Consider the following 17868-nt stretch of genomic DNA (forward strand, 5'->3'; position numbering starts at 1 on the left):
GTTGCCATGCCTTCCTCCAGGGGATCTTCCCAACCCAGGGATCAAACCCAGGTGGCCAAGTCCAAAGAACAACTTGTTAGGCTGCATCTCCTTTGACTTCTCAGTGGAATCTGATGCTCTTGATGTCTTCATGTTTCTGAAAGCCTCTCTGGGGCTGAAAGAGGTAAATCTCTACCCTAAGGTCAGTTAATAATAAGTGATAAGTGGTAGAACTGAGATTTCAATCTAATATGTCAAAATTCAGCTCTTTTGACCATTGAGCTAAATTGTCTGTCCCAAGAATGACATTTTGTAGTATTATAGTTGAATCATTGGGAGAATGGAAAAGGTATTTGGTGGCTCAAACAGTAGTGTCTTATGAATGTTTGAGATTGTGGCTGCCTTATTTTAACCTGAGCATTTCTGAACTTTGAATTTTGGGAGAAGAGACCACTCATTAGCTAACTGCTTCCTCTTGTGCCATGAATCGCCCTGTTCTTGCTAAACTAAACCCTCACATCAATGGCTGTGACAAGCTTAAACCCAGAATTCCTGAGTCCAAGCCCATTTTTGGCAATGAAAACCAACCTCTTAAAGTCATTACTATGAGAAAGCACTTAGAAGATAGATCCCATCGCTGATCCTCACAGACAGTCACTGTTAAATCTGGAAGGATGTGAGTGCTCGTCTAGTCCAGTCCCTTCATTTTGTAGGGAAGGACATTGAGCTCCAGAGAGGTAAGCTGACAAGGTTAAGGTTCACAGCTAGTTAGTGATGCTGCTGGGGTAAGAATCCAGGCTTCCTGGTTTCAGCTGGATATGGAGCAGTTTGAACCAGCTTATGCCACAGTGCAGCTTTAGAAACAATCAGGGAGGCTGGCCTAAGATGGTGGAGGAATAGGACAGGGAGATCACTTTCTCCCCCACAAATTCATCAAAAGAACATTTGAACGCTTAGTAAATTCCACAAAACAACTTCTGAATGCCAGCAGAGGACATCAGGCACCCAGAAAAGCAGCCCATTGTCTTTGAAAGGAGGTAGGAAAAAATATAAAAGACAAAAAGAGAGACAAAAGAGGTAGGGACAGAGCTCCGTCTTGGGAAGAGAGTCTTTAAAGAGAAGTTTCCAAACACCAGGAAACACTCTCACTGCCAAGTCTGTGGCGAGCCTTGGAACCACAGAGGGCAACATAACCAGGAGGAAAAATAAATAATTAAAACCCACAGATTACAGTGCCCAATGGTAACTCCCCCAGCAGAGAAGCAGCACAGATGTCTGCATCCGCCACTAGCAAGCGGGGGCTGGGCAGGGAGGCGTGAGCTGCATTGCTTAGAGTAAGGACCTGGCCTGAATGCCCCGAGGGCAATCTGAGGGAACTAACTTGGGCTAGCAAAACCAGACTGTGGGATAGCTACCACGGGAAAAGCCCTAACCTAAGACACCACCAGGCCCGCTCACAGAACAATGACTGAGCAGAGCTAGCAGGCTGCACACCATCCCCCTCTGGTGACAGGCAGCCAGAGCAGGAAGGGGGCAATCGCAGCCCCAGAGAGGCATTATCTACCGAACTGCAAGCAGGCTTTCGTTGCTAACTAAGACTTCTTGGAATTCTGGACGGCCAACATCCACCTGAGAAGGTGCGCCAGTTGTACACCTAGAAAACCGAGTGGCAGGGACGGGGGAGGCGATAAGTCACAGCGACCGTGCTCGCCAAACACGTGGTCACCTGAGCTGCTCAGACCTGGGAAGGGCACAAAACACAGGCCCAACCGAGTTTGTGCCTCTGAGGACTACCCCAGTACCTGAACCTGAATGGCTTAGACCTGGGAAGTGCATACAACCCAGGGCCGGCCTCAGACAGTTCCCAGCAGAGCAGCCTAGAGCCTAAGCAGTGTTGACAGGGAAAGCACACACACCGTGAGTGGGGGCAAGCCCAGTTGACCGAGACACTGCGAGGACACGCCAGTGTTATTTGTTTGCAGCGTCCCTCCCTCCCTACAGCACGACTGAACAAGTGAGCCTAAAAAAGGGTCCACCACCGCCCCCTTCTGTCAGGGCAGAAATTAGACACTGAAGCGACCAGCAAACAGAAGAAGCTAAAACAGACGGAACCGCCTTGGGAGTGACAGGTTCAATAGATTAAAACCCTGTACCGACTACATAGGAAGGGACCAATAGATCTTGAGAAATATAAGCTGGATCGAGGAACTATCCAAAAATGAACTGACTCCACACTGCCCACAACAACACCAGAGAAAGTCCTAGATATATTTTTACTACTTTCACTATCATTCTTTATTTTTTTTAATTTTTAAGCTCTCTATTACTCCTTTAATTTTCATTTTTATAACCTGCTATTACTTTGCAACAAAAAAAGAGAGACCCTATTTTTTAAAGCAAACTTCATGTATATATTATCATTTTTGTGACTTTTTTTTCTTTAATATTGTATTTTTGAAAACCCAACCTGTACTCTAGATTTTTTATCTTTGCTTTTTGGTAGTTGTTATAAATTTTGTACATTTAAGAACCCAATCTTCAGTACCCATTTTTGCTTGGGAGCCAGATTACTGGCTTGACTGCTCTCTCCCTCTTTGGACTCTTCTTTTTCTCGACCAGGTCGCCTCTATCTCCTCCCTCCCCCTTCTCTTCTCTACCCAACTCTGTGAATCTCTGTGTGTTCCGGGCTGTGGAGAACACTTAGGGAACTGATTACTGGCTGGATCTGTCTCTCTCCTTTTGATTCCCCCCTTTATCCACCTGGCCACATCTGTCTCCTTCCTCCCTCTTCTCTTCTCTGTGTAACTCCATGAACATCTCTGAGCGGTCCAGACTGTGGAGTGCACATAAAGAAGTGATTACTGGCTAGCTTGCTCTCTCCTCTTTTGATTCCACCTCATCTAACTTGGGTCACCTCTATCTCCCTCCTCCCTCTTCTCTTCTCCATGTAACTCTGTGAACCTCTCTGGGTGTCCCTCACTGAGGAGAAACTTTTCGTCTTTAACCTAAATGTTTTATCAGCGGTGCTGTATAGATGGAGAAGTCTTGAGGCTACTGTGAAAATAAGACTGAAAACCAGAAGCAGGAGGCTTAAGTCCAAATCCTGAGAACACCAGAGTACTCCTAACTCCAGGGAACATTAATTGACAGGAGCTCATCAAACGCCTCCATACATACACTGAAACCAAGCACCACCCAAGGGCCAACAAGTTCCAGAGCAAGATATACCATGCAAATTCTCCAGCAACACAGGAACACAACCCTGAGCTTCAATATACAGGCTGTGCAAAGTCACTCCAAGCCCATTGACATCTCATAACTCATTACTGGACACTTCATTGCACTCCAGAGAGAAGAAATCCAGCTTCACCCACCAGAACACCAACATAAGCTTCCCTAACCAGGAAACCTTGACAAGCCACCCATACAATCCCACCCACAGCGAGGAAACTCCACAATAAAGAGAACTCCACAAACTGCCAAAATACAGAAAGGTCACCCCAAACACAGCAACATAAACAAGATAAAGAGACAGAGGAATACCCAGCAGGTAAAGGAACAGGATAAATGCCCAGCAAACCAAACAAAAGAGGAAGAGATAGGGAATCTACCTGATAAAGAATTCTGAATAATGATAGTAAAAATGACCCAAAATCTTGAAAACAAAATGGAATCACAGATAAATAGCCTAGAGACAAGGATTGAGAAGATGCAAGAAAGATTTAACAAGGACCCATATCAATATCAGTTATCCAAGTATATGCCCCAACCAGTAACGCTGAAGAAACTGAAGGTGAACGGTTTTATGAAGACCTACAAGACCTTTTAGAACTAACACCCCAAAAAAGACGTCATTTTCATTATAGAGGACTGGAATGCAAAAGTAGGAAGTCATGAAACACCTGGAGTAACAGGCAAATTTGGCCTTGGAATGCGGAATGAAGCAGGGCAAAGACTAATAGAGTTTTGCCAAGAAAATGCACTGGTCATAGCAAACACCCTCTTCCAACAACACAAGAGAAGACTCTACACATGGACATCACCAGATGGTCAACACCGAAATCAGATTGATTATATTCTTTGCAGCCAAAGATGGAGAAGCTCTATACAGTCAACAAAAACAAGACTGGGAGCTACTGTGGCTCAGATCATGAACTCCTTATTGCCAAATTCAGACTTAAATTGAAGAAAGTAGGGAAAACCGCTAGACTGTTCAGGTATGACCTAAATCAAATCCCTTATGATTATACAGTGGAAGTGAGAAATAGATTTAAGGGTCTAGATCTGATAGATAGAGTGCCTGATGAACAGTGGACTAAGGTTCATGACATTGTACAGGAGACAGGGATCAAGACCATCCCTATGGAAAAGAAATGCAAAAAAGGAAAATGGCTGTCTGGGGAGGCCTTACAAATAGCTGTGAAAAGAAGAGAGGCAAAAAACAAAGGAGAAAAGGAAAGATACAAGCATCTGAATGCAGAGTTGCAAAGAATAGCAAGAAGAGATAAGAAAGCCTTCTTCAGTCATCAGTGCAAAGAAATAGAGGAAAACAACAGAATGGGAAAGACTAGAGATCTCTTCAAGAAAATTAGAGATACCAAGGGAACATTTCATGCAAAGATGGGCTTGATAAAGGACAGAAATGGTATGAACCTAAAAGAAGCAGAAGATATTAAGAAGAGGTGGCAAGAATACACCGAAGAACTGTACAAAAAGGATCTTCACGACCCAGATAATCATGATGATGTGATCACTCATCTAGAGCCAGACATCTTGGAATGTGAAGTCAAGTGGGCCTTAGAAAGCATCACTACGAACAAAGCTAGTGGAGGTGATGGAATTCCAGTGGAGCTATTTCAAATCCTGAAAGATGATGCTGAGAAAGTGCTGCACTCAATATGCCAGCAAATGTGGAAAACTCAGCAGTGGTCACAGGACTGGAAAAGGTCAGTTTTCCTTCCAATCCCAAAGAAAGGCAATGCCAAAGGATGCTCAAACTACCGCACAGTTGCACTCATCTCACATGCTAGCAAAGTAATGCTCAAAATTCTCCAAGCCAGGCTTCAGCAATATGTGAACCGTGAACTCCCTGATGTACAGGCTGGTTTTAGAAAAGGTTCCTACTGGAGATCAAATTGCCAACATCCGCTGGATCATGGAAAAAGTAAGAGAGTTCCAGAAAAGCATCTCTTTTTGCTTTATTGACTATGCCAAAGCCTTTGACTGTGTGGATCACAAACAGCTGTGGAAAATTCTGAAAGAGATGGGAATCCCAGACCACCTGACCTGCCTCTTGAGAAATCTATATGCAGGTCAGGAAGCAACAGTTAGAACTGGACATGGGACAACAGACTGGTTCCAAATAGGAAAAGGAGTACGTCAAGGCTGTACATTGTCACCATGCTTATTTAACTTCTATGCAGAGTACATCATGAGAAACGCTGGACTGGAAGAAACACAAGCTGGAATCAAGATTGCTGGGAGAAATATCAATAACCTCAGATATGCAGATGACACCACGCTTATGGCAGCAAGTGAAGAGGAACTAAAAAGCCTCTTGATGAAAGTGAAAGAGGAGAGTGAAAAAGTTGGCTTAAAGCTCAACATTCAGAAGACGAAGATCATGGCATGGGGTCCCATCACTTCATGGGAAATAGATGGGGAAACAGTAGAAACAGTGTCAGACTTTATTTTGGGGGGCTCCAAAATCACTGCAGATGGTGACTGCAGCCATGAAATTAAAAGACACTTACTCCTTGGAAGAAAAGTTATGACCAACCTAGATAGTATATTCAAAAGCAGAGACATTACTTTGCCGACTAAGGTCTGCCTAGTCAAGGCTATGGTTTTTCCAGTAGTCATGTATGGATGTGAGAGTTGGACTGTGAAGAAGACTGAGCGCCAAAGAATTGATGCTTTTGAACTGTGGTGTTGGAGAAGACTCTTGAGAGTCCCTTGGACTGCAAGGAGATCCAACCAGTCCATTCTGAAGGAGATCAACCCTGGGATTTCTTTGGAAGGACTGATGCTAAAGCTGAAACTCCAGTACTTTGGCCACCTCATGCGAAGAGTTGACTCATTGGAAAAGACTCTGATGCTGGGAGGGATTGGGGGCAGGAGGAGAAGGGGACGACCGAGGATGAGATGGCTGGATGGCATCACCGACTCGATGGACGTGAGTCTGAGTGAACTCTGGGAGTTGGTGATGCACAGGGAGGCCTGGCGTGCTGCGATTCATGGGGTCGCAAAGAGTCGGACACGACTGAGTGACTGAACTGAACTGAACTGAGAAGAAATAAAAAAGAGTCAATATATAGTGAATAATGCAATAAATGAGATGAAAAACACTCTAGAGGGAACAAATAGTAGAATAAGATAGGATTAGTGAGGTAGAAGATAGAATCGTAGAAATAAATGAATCAGAGAGGGAAAAAAACGAATTAACAGAAATGGGGACAATCTCAGAGACCTCTGGGACAATGTTAAACGCCCCAACATTGAAATCATAGGAATCCCAGAAGAAGAAGACGGAAAGAAAGACCATGAGAAAATACTTGAGGAGATAATAGTTGATACTTGAGGAGATAATTAGTTTCCTTCCCTAAAATGGGGAAGGAAATAATCACCCAAGTCCAAGAAACCCAGTGTCCCAAACAGGATAAACCCAAGGCAAAACACCCCAAGACACATACTAATCAAATTAACAAAGATCAAATGCAAAGAACAAATATTAAAAGCAGCAAGGAAAAAACAACAAATAACACACAAGGGGATTCCCATAAGGATAACACCTGATCTTTCAATAGAAACTCTTCAGGCCAGGAGGGAATGGCAGGACACACTTAAAGTGATGAAAGAAAATAACCTACAGCCCAGATTACTGTACCCAGCAAGGATCTCATTCAACTATGAAGGAGAAATCAAAAGCTTTACAGACAAGCAAAAGCTGAGAGAATTCAGCACCACCAAACCAGCTCTCCAACAAATGCTAAAGGATCTTCTCTAGACAAGAAACACACAAAAAAGGGTGTATAAACTCAAACCCAAAACAATAAAGTAAATGGCAATGAGATCATACTTATCAATAATTACCTTAAATGTAAATGAGTTGAATGCCCCAACCAAAGACAAAGACTGGCTGAATGGATATAAAATCAAGACCCCTATATATGTTGTCTACAAGAGACCCACCTCAAAACAGGGGACACATACAGACTGAAAGTGAAGGCCTGGAAAAAGATATTCCATGCAAATAGAGACCAAAAGAAAGCAAGAGTAGCAATACTCATATCAGATAAAATAGACTTTAAAACAAAGGCTGTGAAAAGAGACAAAGAAGGACACTACATAATGATTAAAGGATCAATCCAAGAAGAAGATATAACGATTATAAATATATATGCACCCAACATAGGAGCACCACAATATGTAAGACAAATGCTAACAAGTATGAAAGGGGGAATTAACAATAACACAATAATAGTGGGAGACTTTAATACCCCACTCACACCTATGGATAGATCAACTAAACAGAAAATTAACAAACACAAACTTTAAATGATACAATAGACCAGTTAAACCTAATTGATATCTATAGGACATTTCACTCCAAAACAATGAATTTCACCTTTTTCTCAAGCACACATGGAACCTTCTCCAGGATAGATCACATCCTGGAACATAAATCTAGTCTTGGTAAATTTAAAAAAAATTGAAATCATTCCAAGCATCTTTTCTGACCTCAATGCAGTAAGATTAGATCTCAATTACAGGAGAAAAACTATTAAATAAATTCCAACATATGGAGGCTGAACAACACGCTGCTGAATAACCAACAAATCACAGAAGAAATAAATCAAAATATACACAGAAATGAATGAAAATGAAAACACAACAACCCAAAACCTGTGGGACACTGTAAAAGCAGTGCCAAGAGGAAGGTTCATAGCAAATCAGGCATACCTCAAGAAACAAGAAAAAAGTCAAATAAATAACCTAACTCTACACCTAAAGCAACTAGAAAAGGAAGAAATGGAGAACCCCAGGGTTCGTAGAAGGAAAGAAATCTTAAAAATTAGAGCAGAAATAAATGCAAAAGAAACAAAAGAGACCATAGCGAAAATCAACGAAGCCAAAAGCTGGTTCTTTGAGAGGATAAGTAAAATTGACAAACCATTAGCCAGACTCGTCAGGAAACAAAGGGAAAAAAATCAATAAAATTAGAAACGAAAGCGGAGAGATCACAACAGACAGCACAGAAATACAGTGGAACATAAGAGACTACTATCAGCAATTATATGCCAATAAAATGGACAACTTGGAAGAAATGGATAAATTCTTAGAAAAGTACAACTTTCCAAAACTGAACCAGGAAGAAATAGAAAATCTTAACAGACCCATCACAAGCACGGAAATTGAAACTGTAATCAGAAATCTTCCAGCAAACAAAAGCCCAGGTCCAGACGGCTTCACAGCTGAATTCCACCAAAAATTTCGAGAAGAGCTTACACCTATCCTACTCAAACTCTTCTAGAAAATTACAGAGGAAGGTAAACTTCCAAACTCATTCTGTGAGGCTGCCATCACCCTAATACCAAAACCTGAGAAAGACGCCACCAAAAAAGAAAACTACAGGCCAATATCACTGATGAACATGGATACAAAAATCCTTAACAAAATTCTAGCAATCAGAATCCAGCAACACATTAAAAAGATCATACATCATGACCAAGTGGGCTTTATCCCAGGGATGCAAGGATTCTTCAATATCTGCAAATCAATCAATGTAATACACCACATTAACAAATTGAAAAATAAAAGCCATATGATTATCTCAATAGATGCAGAAAAAGCCTTTGACAAAGTTCAACATCCATTTATGATAAAAACTCTCCAGAAAGCAGGAATAGAAGGAACATATCTCAACATAATTAAAGCTATATATGACAAACCCACAGCAAACATTATCCTCAATGGTGAAAAATTGAAAGCATTTCCCCTAAAGTCAGGAACAAGACAATGGTGCCCACTTTCACCACTACTATTCAACATAATTTTGGAAGTTTTGGCCACAGCAATCAGAGCAGAAAAAGAAATGAATCCAGACTGGAAAAGAAGTAAAACTCTCACTGTTTGCAGATGACATGATTCTCTACATAGAAAACCCTAAAGACTCCACCAGAAAATTACTAGAGCTAATCAATGAATATAGTAAAGTTGCAGGATATAAAATCAACATACAGAAATCCCCTGCATTTCTATACACTAATAATGAGAAAATAGAGAAATTAAGGAAACAATTCCATTCACCATTGTAACGAAAAGAATAAAATACTTAGGAATATACTTACCTAAAGAAACAAAAGACCTATATATAGAAAACTATAATACACTGGTGAAAGAAATCAACGAGGACACTAATAGATGGAGAAATATATCATGTTCATGGATCAGAAAAATCAATATAGTGAAACTGAGTATACTACCCAAAGCAATTTATAGTTTCAATGCAATCCCTATCAAGCTACCAACGGTATTTTTCACAGAGCTAGAACAAATTTCAGAATTTGTATGCAAATACAAAAAAACCTCGAATAGCCAAAGCAATCTTGAGAAAGAAGAATGGAACTGGAGGAATCAACTTGCCTGACTTCAGGCTCTACTACAAAGCCACAGTCATCAAGACAGTATGGTACTGGCACAAAGACGGAGATATAGATCAGTGGAACAAAATAGAAAGCCCAGAGATAAATCCACACACCTATGGACACCTTATCTTTGACAAAGGAGGCAAGAATATACAATGGAGAAAAGACAATCTCTTTAACAAGTGATGCTGGGAAAACCGGTCAACCACTTGTAAAAGAATGAAACTAGAACACTTTCTAACACCAAACACAAAAATAAAGCGGATTAAAGATCTCAACGTAAGACCAGAAAGTATAAAACTCCTAGAGGAGAACATAGGCAAAACACTCTCTGACATAAATCACAGCAGGCTCCTCTACCTGCTCCCAGAATATTGGAAATAAAAGCAAAAATAAACAAATGGGACCTAATTAAAATTAAAAGCTTCTGCACAACAAAGGAAACCATAAGCAAGGTGAAAAGACAGCCTTCTGAATGGGAGAAAATAATAGCAAATGAAGCAACTGACAAAGAATTAATCTCAAAAATATACAAGCAACTCCTGCAGCTCAACTCCAGAAAAATAAATGACCCAATCAAAAAATAGGCCAAAGAACTAAACAGACATTTCTCCAAAGACATACAGATGGCTAACAAACACATGAAAAGATGCTCAACATCACTCATTATCAGAGAAACGCAAATCAAAACTACAATGAGGTACCATTTCACACCAGTCAGAATGGCTGCTATCCAGAAGTCTACAAGCAATAAATGCTGGAGAGGGTGTGGAGAAAAGGGAACCTTCTTACACTGTTGGTGAGAATGAATGCAAACTAGGATAGCCACTATGGAGAACAGTGTGGAGAATCCTTAAAAAACTGGAAATAGAACTGCCTTATGACCCAGCAATCCCACTGCTGGGCATACACACCGAGGAATCCAGAATTGAAAGAGACACGTGCATTAATGTTCATCAAAGCCCTGTTTATAATAGCCAGGACATGGAAGCAACCTAGATGCCCATCAGCAGATGAATGGGTAAGAAAGCTGTGGTACATATACACAATGGAGTATTACTCAGCCATTAAAAAGAATGCATTTGAATCAGTTCTAATGAGGTGGATGAAACTGGAGCCTAATATACAGAGTGAAGTAAGCCAGAAAGAAAAACACCAATACAGTATACTAACGCATATATATGGAATTTAGAAAGATGGTTAATGATAACCCTGTATGTGAGACAGCAAAAGAGACACAGATATATAGAACAGTTTTTTGGACTCTGTGGGAGAGGGCGAGGGTGGGATGATTTGGGAGAATGGCATTGAAACATGTATAATATCATATGTGAAACGAGTCGCCAGACCAGGTTCGATGCATGATACAGGATGCTCAGGGCTGGTGCACTGGGATGACCCAGAGGGATGGGATGGGGAGGGAGGTGGGAGGGGGGTTCAGGATGGTGAACACGTGTACACCTGTGGCGGATTCATGTTGATGTGTGGCAAAACCAACACAATGTTGTAAAGTAATTAGCCTCCAATTAAAATAAATTTATATTTTAAAAATAATCAGAATGGAAAAAAAGAAACAATTAGGAAAGGACCCCACGGCTTTATGTCTCAACAAAATAATAGCTCTGCAAATATGTATCTTAAGCTTATAGGCCTTTTCATAGTGTTCATGAGATTCAGAAGAGATTAAGAAGAGGTGGCAAGAATACAAAGAAGAACTGTACAAAACAGGTATTAATGACCCAGATAACCACAGTGGTGTGGTCACCCACCTAGAGCCAGACATCCTGGAGTGTGAAGTCAAGGGGGCCTTAGGAAGCATCACTATGAACAAAGCTAGTGGAGGTGATGGAATTCCAGCTGAGCTATTTAAATCCTAAAAGAGGATGCTGTTAAAGTGCTATCTATACTCCAGATGCCAGCAAATTCGGAAAATTCAGCAGTGGCCACAGGACTGGAAAAGTTCAGTTTTCATTCTAATCTGAAAGGCAATGACAAAGAATGTTCAAGTCACTGAAGAGTTGCATTCATTTCACATGCTAGCAAAATTATGTTCAAAATCCTCCAAGCTAGACTTCAACAGCATGTGAACCGAGAAATTCCAGATGTTCAAGCTGGATTTAGAAAAGGCAGGGAAACCAGAGATCAAATTGCCAACATCTCTGCTGTATCATAGACAAAGCAAGGGAATTAAAAAAAATAATAATAATTTGCTTCATTGACTATGCTAAAGCCTTTTGACTGTGTGGATCATGACAAACTGTGGAAAGTTCTTCAAGAGATGGGAATACCAGACCACTGTACCTGCTTCCTGAGAAACCTTTATCCAGGACAAGAAGCAACAGTTAGAACTGGATACGAACAATGGACTGGTTCCAAATTGGGAAAGAAGTACATCAAAGCTGCATGTTATTTATTTAACTTATATGCAGAGTACATCATGTGAAATACCAGGCTGGATGACTCACAAGCTGGAGTCAAGATTGCTGGGAGAAATATCAACAACCTCAGATATGCAGATGATACCATTTTAGTGACAGAAAGTGCAGAGGATCTAAAGAGCCTCTTGATGAGGGTGAAAGAGGAGTGAAAAAGCTGGCTTAAAACTTAGCAGTCAAAAAACAAAGATCATGGCATCCGATCCCATCACTTCATGGCAAATAGATGGGGAAAAAGTGGAAACAGTGACAGATTTTATTTTCTTGGGATCCAAAATCACTGCGGATGGTGACTACAGCCATGAAATTAAAAGACACTCCTTGGAAGAAAAGCTATCATCAACCTAGACACTGTTGAGATATCAACACAAAGCAGAGACATCACTTTGCTGAGAAAGGTCCGTATAAAGCTATGGTTTTTCCGGTGGTCATGTACAGATGTGAGAGTTGGACCATAAAGAAGGCTTAGCGCCGGTGAATTGACAGTTTCAAACTGTGGTGCTGGAGAAGATTCTTAATAGTCCCTTGGACAGCAGGAGATCAAACCTTAGTCAATCCTAAAGGAAATCAGCCCTGAAACTCATCGGAACGGCTGATGCTGAAACTCCAGTACTTTGGCCACCTGATGCAAAGAGCCGAGTCATTGGAAAATACCCTGATGCTGGGAACGACTGAGGGCAAGAGGAGAAGGAGGCAGCAGAATATGAGATGGTTGGATGGCATCACTGACTCAATGGACATGAGTTTGAGCAAGCTCCAGGAGATGATGACGGACAGGGAAGCCTGGCGTGCTATGGTTCATGGGGTCACAAAGAGTTGGACACGACAGTGACTGAACAATAACAACAAAACTTATAGGTATTTTGTGGTACTGCAAGTGACATATTTGAGATACTAGTCCTAGAACATGCTATTTCAGTCCCAGTACATTCTTCTAATTCCATAAATGATTGAGAGGTTCTTTTAGTAACACAGTGCCCCATATAAAGCAGTATTTTCATAAACAACAAAAAAACAAAACCCCACCCCAAACAAGACCCTGCTTTCTGTAGGTTGGTCTCAGCTTCTTCTATCTGTGATTATTGGTTCATCTTACCAGTTTGAGCTGATATGTTTACATTGAAGAGGATGAAAATAGGAAGAAAAATGGTCCAGGTAAATCATTTCAAGTTTCATGTTTCCAGCTTTCAGTTTCCACATGAAATTGTGGAGGAAATGTTTCTGCCTCCAGGAGTCTGAGTCCCTTCTCTCAGACCTGCTCCCCCTCCACCGTCTCCTCCCTCAGTGAGCAGTGGTGTTAACAGTCTTCCCCACTGCTCCAGCCAGAAACCGAAGAATCATTGTCAACTTCTCACTCTCTCTTACGTCTCAGATGCAGTTGATTGCAAAACCCTATGGATAAGTTGTCCTCAGACTTATATGTACATCAAGATCACTTGGAGGACTTGTTAAAATAGATTATTGGGCTCCACTGAACCCCAAGATTGAGATTTTGGAGATTTGGGCTGGGGTGCAGGAGTTTGCATTTTAACACTCCCCGTGGTTGCTGATGCTGCTTCTGGGGCCCCTCATTGAGGAGCAGGGCTGTGGGCGACCCCTGAACTATCTCTTGTCAGCCCCTCTGTGCCACAGTCTGCATAAGACCTTGTTTTCTCTCTGGCTTCCTGCGACAGCCGTCTGGCTGGCTGGCTGTCTCTCTGCCTCTAGCCAGTATGCTTCATTCTGCTAGTGAGACCTGAAAGACATCGTGTTCTCTGTGGTAGTTTGAAGTCTTGTGGGGACTCGTGAGCTACGGCCCCAGCCTGCCCACTGGCTCCTGGACTGTCCTTCCCCACCCCTCTTTCCTTGTTAAGCCAAGCTGAGCTACTCATCTTTGCTTCAGAGTCATACTGCCTTATACTGCTGTTGCTTCCACCTTGGTTGCCTTTTCTCCTTTTTTCATCCACACAGGAGTTGTGGTTCCTTCCTTGACAGCTCTGCTCAGAAGGCCCTGACTGCTCCCCTGATCTGGCAGCACTCTGTTTGCACTTAAACCCGACTCGCTTCCTAGAGAGGATGTTCGTTAGGCCCCGCACCTTGCAGGGTGCCTGGGGGAGGGGAGTCTCATGGTGGGCACTCAGTAGGCATATGAGTGATTGAATATGCCAGTCAGCATTCTTTGGATCTGAACACACTCCCTGGTAAATAAGGGTTGCCACTTAAAAATCTTTTCTTAACTCTTTATCTCTTGTGCTTTATCTTTTAGTTCCTTTTTTAGGGAATAGCTTTTTCTAATATTATAAAATCAGAAAAGGAAGAATCATTTTCTCTGTTGGTAACCTGCATTTCATCCTAACCCCATGAGAAGTCATTTGCAGTACACTAATGATCCCAACATATTTTCTAGAGACGACTTGATAATTTGGCTGTCTCTTTTTGGAGGAGGGGACTTTATTCATTGTTATTTATTAAGAACTGTTATTGTGAACACATCTTAAGTGTACAGCTTGATGGATTTTTCCAACTGAATATATCCAGGGTTAGGGTTATTTTGGTGGGTGCGGTGAATCACACCCTCTCAGTACTCACACTCTCGAGGCCCACATTGATTCTGGACTTGGTCATGTGATATGAGAAGAAGCTTGGGTAGTGTTTGCACAGTGGGGCTTGTCCTTTCAGAATGCTCACTTTTCGGATTCTTCCCCTTGGACCCAGCCCTTCCACTGTGAGAAGCCCACCCTGGGCATGGGGAGAAGACAGTTGGAGGAGAATGGGGAGGGGCAGCCCTCTCACCAGCCAGTTTTCAAGTCAGCAGCCAGCACCAGTTTGCCAGTAGACAAGTGAGCCGTCCTTGAAGTGAATCCTCCAAACTCAGTTCAGCTGTCTGTTCTGAGCCCTGCCCAGATCTGGAATCGACCAAATAAACAATTGTTTTGTTTCCTGAGAATGGTGGTTATGTAGTAGTAGATAAGCAGAATGAATTGAACAAAAGTAGTTTCTGTTTAGTTTTTTAATTGCCATGTAACAAATCACCCTGAAACTTAGAAGCTTAAACCACAGCCATTTTATTTGCTTCTGTTTCTTCAGTCTGGGCTGGCCTCAGGCTGCGGGTGGTCATTTATGTGGCACATAGCCCACTGGCAGGGCAGATGGAGGCCATGTTCCACTGAGATGTTTGGACTTCTCTCTCTTTCCTTGTAGTGTGGGAGCCTGTTCTATGTAGTTTGGTCTCTGCATGTGCTCCGGAATCCAGAGAAAGTTTGCTTTTGTCTTCCCACCTACTTGAATGGCAGCCACCTCTTTTCCCCCAGCGCTCTGCCCAAAGTGAGGGGATGTGCATGGCCCATCTCTGTTGGGAGGGGACTTTATTTTCTTGGTCCCCTTACAACCTCAGTTCTCTGACGAGATAAGTTATGATTTTGTTAAGACTCTCTGACTTCGTCTTGTTGCGATGGAAGCACTTTTTTTGCAGCTTTCTGCATGTGAAGCAGAAGCAAAAAACTGCTAGATTCTGGTTGAGAAGAAGGAGATTCAGTTCTTAACTCTATCATTTAGGATTTGTGATCTTTGCTAAGTCACTGTTTTCTCAGTTGTAAAGTGGAAATAATAATAAAAGTAATAAGAATTATCATAGTAGACTTGTCAGTGGAGTGGAAGGCTATTTGGAGGATTACATAAAAACACATGGGAAAGCACTTATAAACCAGAAACTGCTGTAAAATAATAATCATCATTTTCTAAGCTGGCATTTTCTTTTTTCCATTTTCAGAAATGATCTTCAAGACACAGAAATAAGTCTTGGACAGAATCGTCGCACAAGGTCAGCTGAAAGTGCTGAGCTTGAGCCAAGAAATAAGCGGAACAGAAATTAGTGTGGTGACTTTGCCAGTGCAGTCATTGGAAGATGGTGTTTTGTTGCCGTGTAGACTTCATATTCATAAATTTCCCAAGTGAAGATGTTACATTCTAAATGTTACATTTAACTGATTTTCAGTCTTTTCTGCCTTTCCAGGAAAAGAAAAAATTTTACACAGCATCCTCAGTCAGTTACCCACTGCCCCTAAAACATCTCACTCTAAAAACACTGGCATCCACATGTTCACCAGCTTTGCAGAAGACACAGATTTGTTTGTTTTTGTTTGTAAGTTTCAGGATATATTAATATTTAAGCCATTCTCCTGTCTCTTTCATGGAGAAGCCAAGTTCAGAAAAGGATCCTTCAATCCCTCTACCATAGGGACTAGTTGAGATGTCCAGAGCCACTGTGTTTCTGGAAAGGCAAGCAGGGTGTCTTAACTCACAAGGCCTGGAGGCCAGCACCCATGTCACAGCTGTTACATGATTGCTTGTTGCCGAAGTTTCATGTGGTCCTTAGCTAGACCCATGTCTCACACTTTACTGGAAGCAGGACGTTGGTACTGTAATCTAAAGGCACAGAACAATAAAATACTGGGCATGTTCTTCAGAAATAGCTCTTACAGATGATTTCTTGATCTTTTTTTTCACTTGAGTAAATCGAATCTTAACACTTTGAATTCCAGCTATGAAATGGAGAGAATGCAATAAATGGCTTTTGTAACTGAACAGATTCTATATCAATTTAAAATAAAGTCCTTGAAACAGTCTTCTGTGAGTAGTTGAGTACAAGCTACATATCACTGGAAGGGGTTGATCAGAAATTGTTTTCTCTGTGCAAAATGTCCCACAGTTCCCAGTTACTTCCACAATTCCTAATGCCTGTTTTGACATTTCAGAGCCAGTCCCCTCTCGTGGGTGCCAGGAGCTCTGGGGCTGTCCGTGTCCTGATGACAGCAGTCACTTCACCAGAGTCCAGGAAGACCCTCGTGTTGGTTCAGGGGTAGAGGGCCTGCTCTGGGCCAAGTACTCCATCATCTCAGGGCAGCCACCTCTGCTCCCTCTGGGCTCCTGGGAGGAGAAGATGGCCGGAGCTCTACTGTATAAAACAGCACCTAAAATTAGGAAGGACTATGGGGGAAAGTGCTCTCCCATCAGCTCCCAGATGGCCTGGTGATGCACGATTCCTTCTCTGCTTACCCGTGAGGCAGGGCTCTTGCCTAGAAAGGCTTCCAGGCAGCCACATGGGTAAGTGGGTCAGCCTGCTCCAACTTCAAGAAGTTGTCAGAATGCCTCAGCTTCTCTCGTATGCTACCCCACATCTCCTGCAGGTACCATGGGCTCCCCACTCTGCTCTCAGCATGTTGGGGGCAATACTCCATCCCCGCCTCTATCTCAGGTTGCTGCACCCCAGCCTCTCCCAGGCAGCAACGGTCAGGCTGGCTGATGTGCTCCACTGTATGTAATGGGGGCCAGTGGCCTTCCCTGTAATCTTGGCTTGGCAGCCAGCACTGCACATCGGATGACTGGCTCATGGGGAAGGAGAGGCATGTGATTTCCTTGCCTGTTCTCGGAGAATCCTGCTTCATCACTGGACTGAAGTGCTTGGTTCCTGCGGTGTGAGCGTCTGCCAGCAAGTTCCTCTGATGCACTGTGCTGAGGAGGATCTGAAGCTGCCACCCACCTTCTTGAGGGCTCGGGTGGTGAGTTATTAACACCTAGGCTTCTGAGGCTTGTCATGGAGGGAAAAGGAGGGATGGGGAGGTTGAAAGGGGAGGAAACATCAACTGGGTCTCATCCATGGCTTCTATGGTGATTCATGGCTCAGGACCAGTTCCTGGGAATCCTGCCCCTTGGAGACCACAGCGACTTCATTTGCTTGTTTCTTTAACAACTTCATTGAGATATAGCTCACTTTAAATACAGTTCACCCATTTACAACTTCCAATTCAAGTTGGCTTCTGGTATATTTT

At 42.4% G+C, this 17868-nt stretch overlaps 1 protein-coding gene across 2 annotated transcripts in view; it reads left to right on the forward strand.

Annotated features, from left to right (window-relative positions):
• The window catches only part of RAD18 (RAD18 E3 ubiquitin protein ligase), a 113438-nt gene extending 96773 nt beyond the window's left edge, over positions 1-16665 (forward strand). For both annotated transcript variants that reach the window (XM_069562094.1, XM_069562091.1), the window contains one exon: positions 15810-16665. In XM_069562094.1, coding sequence (XP_069418195.1) covers positions 15810-15912 — 103 coding nt within the window. In that variant the 3' untranslated portion in view covers positions 15913-16665. The remainder of the gene's footprint in view (positions 1-15809) is intronic.
• Positions 16666-17868: the final 1203 nt, after the last annotated feature.

This window comes from Ovis canadensis, chromosome 19 (assembly GCF_042477335.2).
Source record: "Ovis canadensis isolate MfBH-ARS-UI-01 breed Bighorn chromosome 19, ARS-UI_OviCan_v2, whole genome shotgun sequence".
NCBI classification, from domain to species: Eukaryota; Metazoa; Chordata; class Mammalia; order Artiodactyla; family Bovidae; genus Ovis; species Ovis canadensis.